The sequence below is a fragment of the Cryptomeria japonica genome, chromosome 5 (assembly GCF_030272615.1).
Source record: "Cryptomeria japonica chromosome 5, Sugi_1.0, whole genome shotgun sequence".
In the NCBI taxonomy this organism is placed as follows: Eukaryota; Viridiplantae; Streptophyta; class Pinopsida; order Cupressales; family Cupressaceae; genus Cryptomeria; species Cryptomeria japonica.
In genome coordinates this window covers 701,177,825-701,190,897 of record NC_081409.1, presented here as the reverse complement: position 1 = coordinate 701,190,897, position 13,073 = coordinate 701,177,825, and the positions used below count along the sequence as shown (strand labels likewise).

Below are 13,073 nucleotides of genomic sequence, written 5' to 3'. Positions count from 1 at the left end.
ATAAATTTGATGTTTAGCATTTAATATGTCAAAAAGTGTGGAAGAAATTTTTGTCTTGGCACTTGCAAATTAACTACTTTACTCAAGAATCTGGATTGAGGATAAAATGCATTCCGTCTTTATACACTTAATTCATCATGAAGTTGAAGTTAGACACTCCTGGATTTAGTGATAAGAATTCTAGCAAATCCCCAACCATTTATTGACGAGGGTTCAAGGCTTCAAGCAACTGTCTTTTTAATTCATTGCTAGAGAGTTGAGCATTGCCAGAGATTGCCAAACAAGCTGGTACGGTCATATGCAGTCAGTAACGTGGAAGAATCAGTTGACTAAGAAAAAATGTTCAACAGTATAAATTTGGAACCTTGCATCAGTCACCCTGTAGTGGGTTACTGTTGGCAATAGCACCAGCAGTTTAGGGTGGTTGAGGAGGAAGGATAGATGTAGGCACTAAAATAGATGTCATTTATTTTTGTAATATGTTGATCAATATTTTGATCAATGAAGCTGTGTTTGAATAAAGCAAAGTTAAGTTGTGTGTTAGGAAAAGACCAAATTATTGTTTTTATGGTTTTGACATGGACTCCGAGAGGGTGGTCTCATGTGTGGACTCTCCAAGTTCTGTTTGTTGACGTACTTTGCCGAAGTTCATAAAAAACACTGTTGCAGATAGTTACTATTGCTCTCTATTCTGTTTACATTGTTCTTTTATTTATTTTTGTTTATACTATAATGGTTTTGATTGTTTTGCTGTATATTTTAGACTAGGCAACCTACAAAATCCTTACGTTTTCAATTGATTGCTTTCTTTGTGTGGAGAATATACCAGAGCCCAGTGCAGGAATAAAGTTGTGTATGAATAATGTTGTGTGTTGGAAAAGAGTAACTCATTGTACTACGTATTGATGGTTGCGACATTGACTTGGACCAGGTGGCATCCGGTGCACACTCCACCTTTCTGTTTGTTGATGTACTTTGTTAGTGATAAACACAAGCACCATTGCCGATAGCCACTGTTGATCTTTATTCTGTTGTTTACATTGTTCTCTCGTATTTTCTGTTTAATTTATTATTGTGTTGCTAGATTTATTATATAAAGATATTACAAGATCTTCACATCTTCAATTGATTGCTTGCATTGTGTGGAGAATATATCAGAATCCAGAGCAGGAATGGACTGTTCTAATTAGGCAAAAATATTTATTGAGAGTAAAATAAGATAGCATCTTCACAGCAGATAAGGTAGTTAAGGGATCTGCAAATAAATAGAAGGAATGGACAAAATCAAATCCAATTTATTCCTGGACAAAGCATGATTAGTAGAGCCACGTGCGTAAATCAACTTCATAAAAACAGCCTAAGAATAAGTTTAAGTTCGAGTACAAAATGGAATCTCCAATGCTAACAATGTCTCAAACAATGTCAATATCAATCTAAAGTGTTGAGATTTAAGTTGTATAAGATCTTTTATCGAGGGGCAGTAGCTTAAACTGGATCAGTTTTCTGCTGAGTGTTGAATAAAGCAATCAACATGCAAATAACTGTCAGAAGGTGCTTCTAGTAAAGTGAGATTATTGAAATGGAATCTTTTGTTAAGTGATGTAATTACTGTCATATCCTTTCTTGCTTAAAGTCAGAAGTGTTAAGATTGGGAGTTATAACTGCCATGACTAGTCCAAGTCAGTTAAATGTCTGTACATGAAAAATGGGATTACTGCTGCATTCGGCCATTCTAAAATTAATATTTTATTCTTTTTTCCTATCTTCAACTTATCCCTATGCATATCCTCTGAAATCTAATAAATATCACATTAAATAGAAGTAAACCGCTACACCTAAAGAGGAACTTGAGTAACTTTCAAATTCTTAAAACCCAGGGAGGGAGTAAGAATGCCAGTAACTCCTTAAAAAGCAGAAATAAGGATTTATTGATATCCAATCACCATAAATAAAGGCCACAAACTTCTAGTTTTCAATTCCTTCTACTATTTCAAAACATTGAATGTGCATCAAAAGCCAAAATAATCATCATATATCATTGAATTCCAACTGAAATGATACAAATTGAATGAAAAGGTAACAAAGATTCTCCATTTACTGCAATGCATGATTCTTTTCCTGTATATGAAGATATAATCCAGAACTGATGTACAGCTGATTTGGAACTTGGTACAGGAGTTGAGGAAGGGGAATCATCTTCTTGTTGCGACAGATATAGCTGCAAGAGGACTCGATTTGCCAGAAACAAGTCACATATACAATTTTGATTTACCCAAATCAGCCACTGATTACTTACACAGGGCTGGCAGGACTGGCCGAAAGCCATTTTCTAATGAAAAAAGTTTGATAACAAACTTAATTACAACCAATGAACGATTTGTACTAGAACGAATAGAAAATGAGTTGTCATTCACATGCGAAGAGATCACTCTATAATGTTTCTTATATATATCAGAAGGCTGTGTTCTTATATTCAGAAAGCAGAGTGATCAAGCCAGTTTTTTTTTGTAGCAGATGGAAAGTTCTAATCCACAATTTTGTTAATATAATAAAGCTACAATCTCATTTGAAGATTGCTAAGTAGAGCTGCACATAGTAGTTGTGTTAAATGAGAAAAAAGTTAAATCACTAGATCTTGAAGGAGATATTGTTTGAAGTATCTAATCAATGCAATTGATTGCTGTTCAACTTTTTTTGCTTTGACGCACATCTTTCTCATCTTAATCACGCATATCTTGCTTGTCTGGACCCATAGTGTGGTGTAAGAACTCCCACAGCATCTTGTAGTTCTTATCACGGGGATTAAAATTCTCAAATAGCCTGAGCAAAGAATTTTATGTTGTTGTGAAAATGCACAATACATATGAATTATTGAGGGCAGTTACGTTGGTGAATATCTATCATTGGGAATTTTCACAGTTATGTTAGTGAATAGCTGTCATTGCAAAATGGAAATTTTGCTACCCAAGTTCATTATAATTGTTTTTCTAGTGTTTGGCAGTGAAGTCTTTTCTACCAGAACGGCATATTCCTTCAAACAGAATAAGTAACTTGTTTTGGTAGAGGGTGATAGAAGGCATTTGTTTTTTAATTTTAATTTTTAAAACAAATGATAATTAAATAAAATATAATTTTGACCTTTCCATTTAACTGGAATGTGACAGCTTAGGGTGGGGTCGCATGGATGGGGGTGCCCTAAAAAAATTTAGTGGGTGCTGCTGAGATCTTTTTGGAAAATTTTAAAGCACTTGGTCTCATGAATTTTGTAGTGCAATTTAAGCTTAAAACTTTGAGCTCCGAAATTTATAAAAGTTGGTGGTCTTATGGTTTTTATTATTTTGCATATTCAATTCAACAGATTGAATAAAAATATAATAATAAAAATAATAATTGGTAAAAATTTGAAAATCTCAAATGATCGACAAGTGGTCTAAAAAGAACCTTAGCTAGTGGGGCAATTTCTAGCTCCATTCCAAATGCACCTGGTCAAATTTCCAAACTAGAAAGTAGGGACTACTATTTTTGAGGAAAAGATTTTAATCAATCTTGTAGCATATTTGTTTCTTGCTAGACGGAACCTCCCACCTTCTAAATAGATCTTGAAGCCTCTCATGGGACCCAGGCTTAGAATGGATTCCAAGTAAAAAATCAGTGACTCAAATTTTATTATTTTAGATGATATGATTTATAATAGACTAACTGCCGTTTTTCAAAAGTAACAAGCTTGCTTTAATAATATAAATAATTTATTTTAATTCATAGGAAATTAAACATATTACTTAGATTAATTTTTTTATCTTAGTTATGTGTAAAAATAAGTATATTATTTTAATATAAATAACAACTAATCAAATACTAAGAGTTATTTTGGTACATAACTTTTTGGATCATAAAAATAAAATAAAATATTTGTTTTCAGTAAAAGAATTCATTTGGATCCATCTACCATGCTTTTGACCTTGTAAAAATATCATATTGATGATATTGATAACCATACAACATAGCTTCATAATACATTGTTAACATTTTGTGAGACCATTTCTACCAACTTAAGAAAACATTGTTGTATATATATAAATTTTCTTGTTTGGTCGTTTTTCAAATCAAATCCTTGATTTTTTTTGATGAAACATTACCAAATCTTTGTTTACCATGTTTGTTAGTAAGTTATTGTAGATTCCATGATATTGGTGAGAAAGATGGGAGAAATTATTTGGAAATATAGAGGCTCACATGGCTTTTAATAGTTTCAAATGTATATGAAGGAGCTTCGGATGACACTTGATGTTTATTAGATGAGCTTGAATGTGAACACAATTTTTATAAGGTAGTATTCAATCTACGTGGTCATGTGCTTGATGTAGAGAAAAGTGTTAATCATAAATGTGAAAAAGAGCACGAGAAACAAAAAGAAATAAGTTAGAGAAAGTATGGATGAAACCAGCAATAGGGCAACAATATTCTTGACACTTTTTCTTCCTCCATATTGTTATGGAAGTGAGTTTGAGATTTTGACTATGATAACATCACTCACTCCTTTTTGAGATACATGAAGGATTGTTGATTAATGTAAAATAGACTTTTATGCTCGACCCCAACAAAATTTGGCATGATAATATAGTATTGCAATATAGAGTTATTTCTTTGGTGAGGAGTCTCAGGATGTGGTGCATCTTACTGTTGCTGCTCCTTTTGCTTGGGAGACTTTGCAACCTCATTTTGCGGCTCCCCTGCAACCTGCTGCGGTTTCACAACAACCTACGGAAGCTACCGAAGATGCTCCTGACGCGGTTCTTGTCTAATCCTTTGCGGCTCCTCAGCAGCCTATTGTTGTTTCTACCGGTTATAATCCTGTGGACCCCTTTCCGAATGATCTCTAGCTCAATAATCCTAATGATTGTATTGCCTAAATGGTGGTTTGTCGTAGGTGGAAGGGGAAGCCCTCTCCCCTTTCCCAAACCTCTCCCAATTGTTGTGACCTTTTCACACATCGCCGCATTGCAAATGGGGACCCCCTTCTTTTTTGGCCCCTTCGGTCTTTTGGCTTTGTTTTTTTGTCTTCTCGCAACATTCTCTCTAGTCTCTTCGCTTTGCAGGTGTTTAGGGAATTGAATTGATTAAGTCTGGTTTTCGTTTGGGTGAATTTGGTTAAGTCTAGGACTTGTTTTGTTAATTTTAGGGTTTTTGCCTTCAGTCCTAGATTTTAGGGGTTTCTTTTAGGGTTTTGGAAAAACTGTACTTAGAACTGGAATCAAGACTCTTCAAGGAACCTCCCAGTAAAATTTGAGCAAATTCTGAGCACTTACTATTTTTAGTAAGTCTATTTTTAGTAAGTTTCATTGCCTCCCGGATTGGTCTAATTTTGCCAAAAATCAAACTTACTATTTTTAGTAAGTTTCTATTTTTAGTAAGTGCCTTTTTCACCTATTTTGCCCAAACCTTGACATTTTGAAACACTTACTATTTGGAAAAATCTATTTTTGGCAGGTTCTTCACAGGAAAACACTGAAAACTGAACATCCTTGAAGATGCTGAAGATTGAACGCTCCTGAAGATCATTTCTAAATCCAGAAGAGTCAGAAGGCAGACAAGTTGGATAAAAATAATGGTTAAGTTTGGAACTCCTATTCTTGAAGAGGAAAGCATGCAAAATCATCCAAGTCTGGAAATTCACATCAATCCACCAATGTCATCCTGATCCAAAAATGGCCTGAAATTTGACGAAGTCTGAAAATTTGATAGATCTTCCCAAATCCAGAATTTGCATTATGATTTCGAGGGACCTGAAACCACTCTCAAACATCCTGACAAAATATATGAAATATAACTTAAAGTATAAGAACTTATACTTAAATGTTATATTTCATATATATATTTTGATAAAGGAAAATTCCTCCATGGTCAAAATTCCTTCCTCCTAGCAAAAATCCGCCCAAAGCCAGGTGAGGGTGCCAAGATGGACTCTCCAAGGAGAGGTGGAAAAAGTATAAATTCCATGCCTCATGTAAAATTCTGCCCTAGCACCCGGGAGGGCGCCAAATAGCAAGAGTCAAGGAAGGATGGAAAAGTTCAAAATTCCTCCTCCATGAAGAATTTCCGCCCTAAGACAAGAAAGGGCACTATAATGAGGTATGCAAGGAGAGATGAAGAAGTGCATGAATCCTTTACCAATGCAAAACTTCGCCCAACACTCAGGTAGGGCACTAAAATGAATGATGCATGGAAAAGACTAAAAATTTATTCCTCCTTAAACAAGTGAAGAATTGTGCCTTGACCAAGGAAAGGATGTTGAAATGGCTAAGTCAAGAAAAAAATCAAGGATGAAATGATGAATTCCACCATGAAGAGTGAATTCCACGACTAAGTTGGAAAACTGAAAAATTTGTCTTAGGCACGCGAAAATCCAAGGATCAAGGGTGAATGCTTCAAGATGAAATTTCCTCCATCAGGGTCAACATTCCATGCCCAGTCAGGAAGTTGAAAAGAAATTTTCTGAAGCGTGGAAATAATGAAATTCCTTCACCAAACTGGATTCCATGTTCAAGTCTAAGAATGGAGGGAAATTTGTCTAAGGCATGAAAATCAAAGGGTCAAGGAGGAATGAAAAGCATAAATCCCCTCGAGAAAAAATTTGAAAAATCTATTTTTAGACACCAAATCTTGTTCGAATTTCAATTTTTTTGCAGATTTGGAATCATGAGAGAATTCTCTCTTTCTTGGACCTGGGTCCTAAATTTTAGGAAAATTCCTAAAAAATAGGAATTGTGGAAAATTGATGGAAAAGCTCCCTGCGGACATGATGAATTTAAAGAGCACAAAAAAAATTCCTTCCTCAAAGAACAAATTTCCAGAATTTCTTCTCTTGTTCCAAAATGTGCCCAAGGTTGGAAGCAAAACGTAAAAATCAAGGCCATAGTTCTTGGAAATCATGAAAATTGGGTAAGGCATGAAGAATTTCCTTCCTCGGGGGTAAGGAACAAATTTCTTTCCAAAGGAGAACACAACATGAATTCCACGCTGGGATGAATTGAAGGTGGAAAAAACAATTTCTAAGGCAAGGAAGAAATCAAGGATGAATTGAACAAAAAATTTCCCCCTAGGGAAAAATTTGAAAAATCCATTCTTAGGCATCAAGAATCATTCGAATTTGAAAATGATGGTAGGCTTGGAGTCATGAGGGAATTTACTCTCTCCTGGACCGTGGAACCCTAATTTGTGGAAAATTCCTAAAAAATAGGAGATGGTGGAAAATCATTAAAAATCTCCTCCAGAGCAAGGAAAGTTCGAGAAACTTCAAGAAAATTCTTTATGGATCAAATTCTTCTCTCCTGAAGTTTTCTCTCTCCAAGGTTTTCTCACCAAATGGCAACCAAGTCAATGCACGTTGAATTAATGAAGCATCTCTTGGCATGCAACCATCACATTTATGACATTATGGTAGATTCCTTTTGCATGCAGCCGTCACGTTCAGGGGATGGTGCATTTATGGCATCATGGGCGATTTTTGCATGAGGGTACATTCATTGCATAGTGGACACTTTTTGAATGTAATGGTTAATTAATGCTTTATGGGTGCCATGTTTGGAAGGATTTTAATTAATTGTATATGGGCTTTATGGGGTATTTATTGTTGATTCCCACCTTGTTGTATCTTGAGTGGGGAATCTTCTAGGGTGAAACCCTAGTTAGGGTTTTGTATGTAATCATGGCCTGAGGTCTATATAAAGGGGTGACACCCCTCATTTGTAACAGGAGAGAGACTTGTATGAAATTGTTGCGATAATTTTTGAGATAATAACAGTGAAACATTGTTCTCTGATGGTGTCCACTTAAATTAGTTTTTTAAAGCTTGCATGGTTTCACCTTCCTCACTTAAGTTAGACATAGTAAAGTGCTTTGATTTCAATGGAGAATGGAATGATGTCTGATGAATTTCCATGGTTCATACTTTTTGCATCTTGCTGATTGTAAGTTGTAGTGTAAAGTTAGTTTGAGCCCCCTAAATTTGTGCCATGATGAATTTGAACAGAATTCATAGATTGACTTCTTCTATCGTTTCTGCTAGGGCTTCCGATCACCAAAATTTCACCGCTTGATCTCCAAAAACTTACTTTGCACGTAATGCACTCAATAGATTTAGAAAGCCTTTGATTGCACTTTGAGCTCACGAATGCACAAATGAAAGCAAGGTAAACAAAATGAGCTTTCATTTCCTTATTTATTTGATAAGTTGTTCGGTGCACTTTTACAACGGTTAAGTTGTACGACCTTAAACGATAATATCTTATAATTTACCGGTGTTACTTCCTTACCGGTAACAATACAACCTTTAACACCTATACTCTTAATAATTCACTGATGAAGAATTACAAACAATATGCCAACTTTTCTGCATCTAAGTAATGCAAATAAGAATTACCTCACTTTGGTTTCGAGGAATCAGCCATGATTTTTCCTTTTTGTTTTAAAAGGCTCCCCTTGAGCATCGGTATGGTAAGAAATGACAGGCAAGAGTAGTATTTCAGTACTCATTAATGCAGCTGGGTATAATAAATACTATAGGTACACTTAGACATTTAGTAAACTTACCATAGTGCGAAAAGATTTGATACACAAGGGAGCTTATAGCACTTCTTAATGCAGATAGTCGTATGTATAGTACACAACTTCACTGCTTTCTAATGCAGTTTGGCATTCATACAAAAACATACATTTTCATTGGACGGTACAATAGCAACATGAATGTTCATAATACATACAAAACATAGAAGCTAAAGCTGATGAGGGAGGTAGCAGCCTGTTGTCTATCTCATCTTTTCCACACAAGGGTAAGATTATCGGTTTATACAATGCTACAATAAAACTAGAAGGGAACAATCTACATCTAAATTAAAATAAGGCCTTTAACCTCAGGATGAGGTAGGGTACTGGCCGATACAATCAAACATGCCTATGGAGAAGTATTGACTGTTTGGTATTTCATATAATATTCGTGTGTGAAAAAGGGCATCATATGTTAATCATTTGCAACTTAATGGCAGATACCAGTTAATAAAGGCCAAGTATGGGCTACTTCTCTTGTGTAAACAACATTGAGACTGTGTCAAATATGAACTATTCGACTGTTGTACTCGTGAGAGAGGGCACAAGTATGACTCCGTATTAAATTAATCTAGGGTTTTGACAAAAGATAGGTTACACCATAAGAGTATAAGTCACCTCAAGTTTGTAGACCAGCATGTGAAATTGAGTCCAAACATAAATGACAGCCAATGAGCCTCATAGAGTTAGAATGCAGTAGTATAGAGACAGACATGAGGACTTGGTTATTCTTAGGAATTCAATCCAACCAAGCAAGATGATGAACAATTGACTTCATGAATTAGAGTGTTTACAATGACATAGAATCCCTCAGTCAAGGTGATGTTACTTCTGTAAGCATCAACCTGTTTGTTAATCTAGATACACAATCTAGTCAAAGATCGTACTAGTTAGGGGTAGCCTATAGTGTATGACCGACTAAGGATTTGTGTAGGATTACCCTCCAGTTCAAATGGCTTGAGTTAGACTTTTTGTTACCTCCCTGCAAAGGGTCGGGCCAATCCAATCGGATATGGCACAGGGGACTAGTAAGTCCGTGGTTGGGCGGAAAAGCGCCCTGATGATACTTTCCTTCCTCATTGGTCTATTGATAAAGTTATGAAAGTTCAAAATATTGGCATCTCGAAAAATGTATATTCTAAACCTCTCTTGTCATTTAAATTGATATGTTAAAGTTTACATTTATATCTACAATTTTTTCTCATAGCATAGATCTATGTTTAATTCCAGATTTCAGTTAAGAACAAGTTTCCTTTCAGTTATTTGATGTTCAAAAAAATAAAAAACAGTAGTTTTTCCCTCTTTTTTTGGCTACAAAGATGTAAAAGTTGTTATTTCAAATTTGCATAGATTGTTTCATGTTACATAAATATACGTATGCATATACGCATATATGTATATGTATGTATGTGATATATTCCTATATATACTAAGTTGCCAGTCCCAGTTCGGATTCGGATTCTGGTTTGCAAATCCGTTCAATTTTTTTTTAAGGTGGGTTCGGGTTCACTTTGGGTTTGTCCATACAAAAACATATAAAAATAAAAAATAAAAAATATATACATATATACATATATACATATATACATATATGCAGCAGCATATAAATTCATAATACACCATTGTCAAGTGTCAACTATGCTAATAGACTAAAAGTAAAGTAACATAGCAAAATGCCAAAATACACCACCATATCAATGTTTAAGTTAAAAAATAATAATATCAACATTAACAATCAGCCATCACTGATCAAATATCATCAAAAGTCATCAAACATATCATCATCATCCTCTTGTGGTACTAGCAATCTCAGCCTCGGGAGCAACCTCATGATCACTAGCAATCTCAGCCTATTTTAGGGTTGGAGGGTCAAGTTGACCAAAATAGGCAAAAAGAAAACTTTAAAAAAAATTTAAAAATGTGTCAAATCACCCAAATTCGGCCTGGGTTCTATTGCTCGAATCAAAATTCGCTTGAAATTTGGCAAAATTTGCCTCGGGTCCTTCTCAGCGAACCCACAGGGCAAAACACAAACCCTGGAAGAATTTTCAGAGAATTTTGTGCGAACCAGAATTTGGAGAGAATCGAACCAAGACGCAGGGATTTTGTAGATGAATCTGGTAACTTAGTGTGTGTGTGTGTGTATATATATCCAAAAGATAATCAATAACAACTCAATTTATATATATTATTAAAAATTATTAAGCTCAAGAAAACAACATGCATGCAACTCACAAAGATGATAAAAGGATAAGATCAACAACATACTAACTAACAAGCCAAGCAAGTTTGATCTCTTCCGAAGTCTGCAATCCTCTCCTTGATGATACTCTCCTCCCTCTTGAGGGCTTAGCTTATCCTGCATCCACTTGGTTACATGAAAATTGTTAGACCAATATATATCCAAAAGAATCTTAATAACAACTCAATTTATATATATTATTAAAAATTATTAAGCTCAAGAAAAACAACATACATGCAACTCACAAAGACGATAAAAGGATAAGATCGACAGCATGCTAACTAACAAGCCAAGCAAGTTTGGTCTCTTCCGAAGTTTGCAATCCTCTCCTTGATGATACTCTCCCTCCATCTTGAGGGCTTAGCTTATCTTGCATCCACTTGGTTACACGAAAATAGTTAGACTGATCTTATCTTCTCATTAATCTCATATATATATATATATATATATATATACAATCATCCCTTAAAAATGATCATTCATGTCTAACTATCAATTTATACTTGAGACTACTCATCCACATATGGAAGTAATAAAATATCAATGTTTGACCATACATACAATCGCATCATTCAAAAATAAACCATTGTAGAAAGAGGGATGTAACAATGTGGTTCAGTAACCAGCATATGAAAGCTGTTACACCTGTTTAAAAAATCAGAATATAGCCTTCCACAAGCATGCAAAATTACCAGAGGGCCTCATGATGATGACAACCGAATACATGTCCAAATCCTCCCAGGTCTTGGGCTGATCGTGATCGCCAAAAAAAATATTGCAGAAGCCCACAACAAGAATTCCAACAGCCCTAAAAATTTGTCTATGTTCTGTTTCACCTCTAAAGTGTAGAATTAGTTTTGTTTTGTTCAACTTTGGTCAATAATTTGGCAGTTACAGTCACTCCCATTTGTTGCAACATGGCTTAACATCAACATTTCTTTATGTACTTGGGCCTATACACCTACTTTCAAATATATTTTAAATATATCAAAACAAATTGGTCACATAAAAATAACAAGATTTTGATTTCAAAAAGGAAATCAAATCAGTGCAAATACCCTGTTAGGCATGTCTGCATAAACAATTTGTGAAAGTTTTCATATACTAAAAATAGGAATAGGTCCTTCAAATAAGACAATTATTGTTTCAAATGGACTTTCAACAATAAATTATCAGCTTTGAATAGCACACATATCACTTTAATTTCAAATGGACCTTCAACAATAAATTATCAGCTTTGAATAGCACACATATCACTTTAACAATGAGGAAACTCTCAGAGTTTTATCTCCATATTAGAGGCAAAATTCCTCACACAAGAAACTAATCAAAATAGAAAATGATTATAAAACATACATCCTGATGTTCAGTTCTTAAGAAGTGGCAAAATTACCATTTGGATGAAGCCGGCAACAGGCATCAATCTAGGAATTGCAACATTGTAAAGTATCTTTAGTGTACGAATATGAAAGTCAACAAAACAATCGTGTCTCCTTTGATAGCATAAGTTCAATGACAAAACCAAGAACTAAATGATAAATATTCATATATAGTTCTAGTAGAGAATATTTTCAGTTGCTGTAAGTTGCTTAGTCTTATAAAAAGGCACAATCAGAACTCACATCCTCAAGATGCAGATAGAAAGCAATTCTCAATAAATAAATTATCTTAAATGCCAAAAATTAACAAACATGTATAAGAATGCACCTAAACATTTACAAATTCAATTGCATAGCATTCTTCTAGGATAACATTGATAACCTAGGGCATTACTCCAATAAGATCGTTAACAACATCTTTGATACACAGAATTAAAACATCAGAAAACAATTATATATCAATAAATAAAGTGCACAGTACTAGAATTATTTTTTAAATGTTGAATTAAAAATGGTACTCACCTGTCTCCACCTTTGATTAATTCTTTCAGTAAGCAAAGAAAATCAGATTGGTTCGCTGGGATAAACCTCATCACTTGAAGATTCTGCTTGTTCAGCTCCTATAGCATTGGCTATGGAGGAAAAAATATTGGAATTAGTAGTTATCAAATGAATCTAATGACAGACAATTTATATTGATAGAGAAATCAGCATACCTAAAATATTTGAGTATTAGTGAGAGAATGCTTATGTATGATAATAGGAATGTGTGCTAACATTCTCACTCAATTAGCACTTCAATAAATAAATAATCTTAAATTCTAAAAAATAACAAACATGAACATAATAAT

General features: G+C 34.5%; 1 protein-coding gene and 1 long non-coding RNA gene across 9 annotated transcripts in view; one reads left to right on the top strand and one right to left on the bottom strand.

The window, feature by feature from the left end:
- The window catches only part of LOC131070665 (DEAD-box ATP-dependent RNA helicase 58, chloroplastic), a 95,424-nt gene extending 92,853 nt beyond the window's left edge, over positions 1-2,571 (top strand). For 3 of the 5 annotated variants that reach the window (XM_058006251.2, XM_058006250.2, XM_059221641.1), the window contains one exon: positions 2,176-2,571. In XM_058006251.2, coding sequence (XP_057862234.2) covers positions 2,176-2,436 — 261 coding nt within the window. In that variant the 3' untranslated portion in view covers positions 2,437-2,571. Of the gene's footprint in view, positions 1-819; positions 932-2,175 lie in introns of those variants that run through there. The other 2 variants (XM_059221640.1, XM_058006256.2) reach the window with 2 other exon arrangements.
- Positions 1-13,073, bottom strand: part of LOC131070667 (uncharacterized) — a 121,404-nt gene that overhangs the window by 85,677 nt on the left and 22,654 nt on the right. For 2 of the 4 annotated variants that reach the window (XR_009112380.2, XR_009112382.2), the window contains exons 5-7: positions 12,745-12,854; positions 11,078-11,222; positions 10,870-10,960 (exon numbers count right to left, since the gene is read on the bottom strand). This is a non-coding gene — a long non-coding RNA (uncharacterized LOC131070667). Of the gene's footprint in view, positions 1-10,869; positions 10,970-11,077; positions 11,223-12,744; positions 12,855-13,073 lie in introns of all 4 variants that reach the window. The other 2 variants (XR_009112381.2, XR_009112383.2) reach the window with 2 other exon arrangements.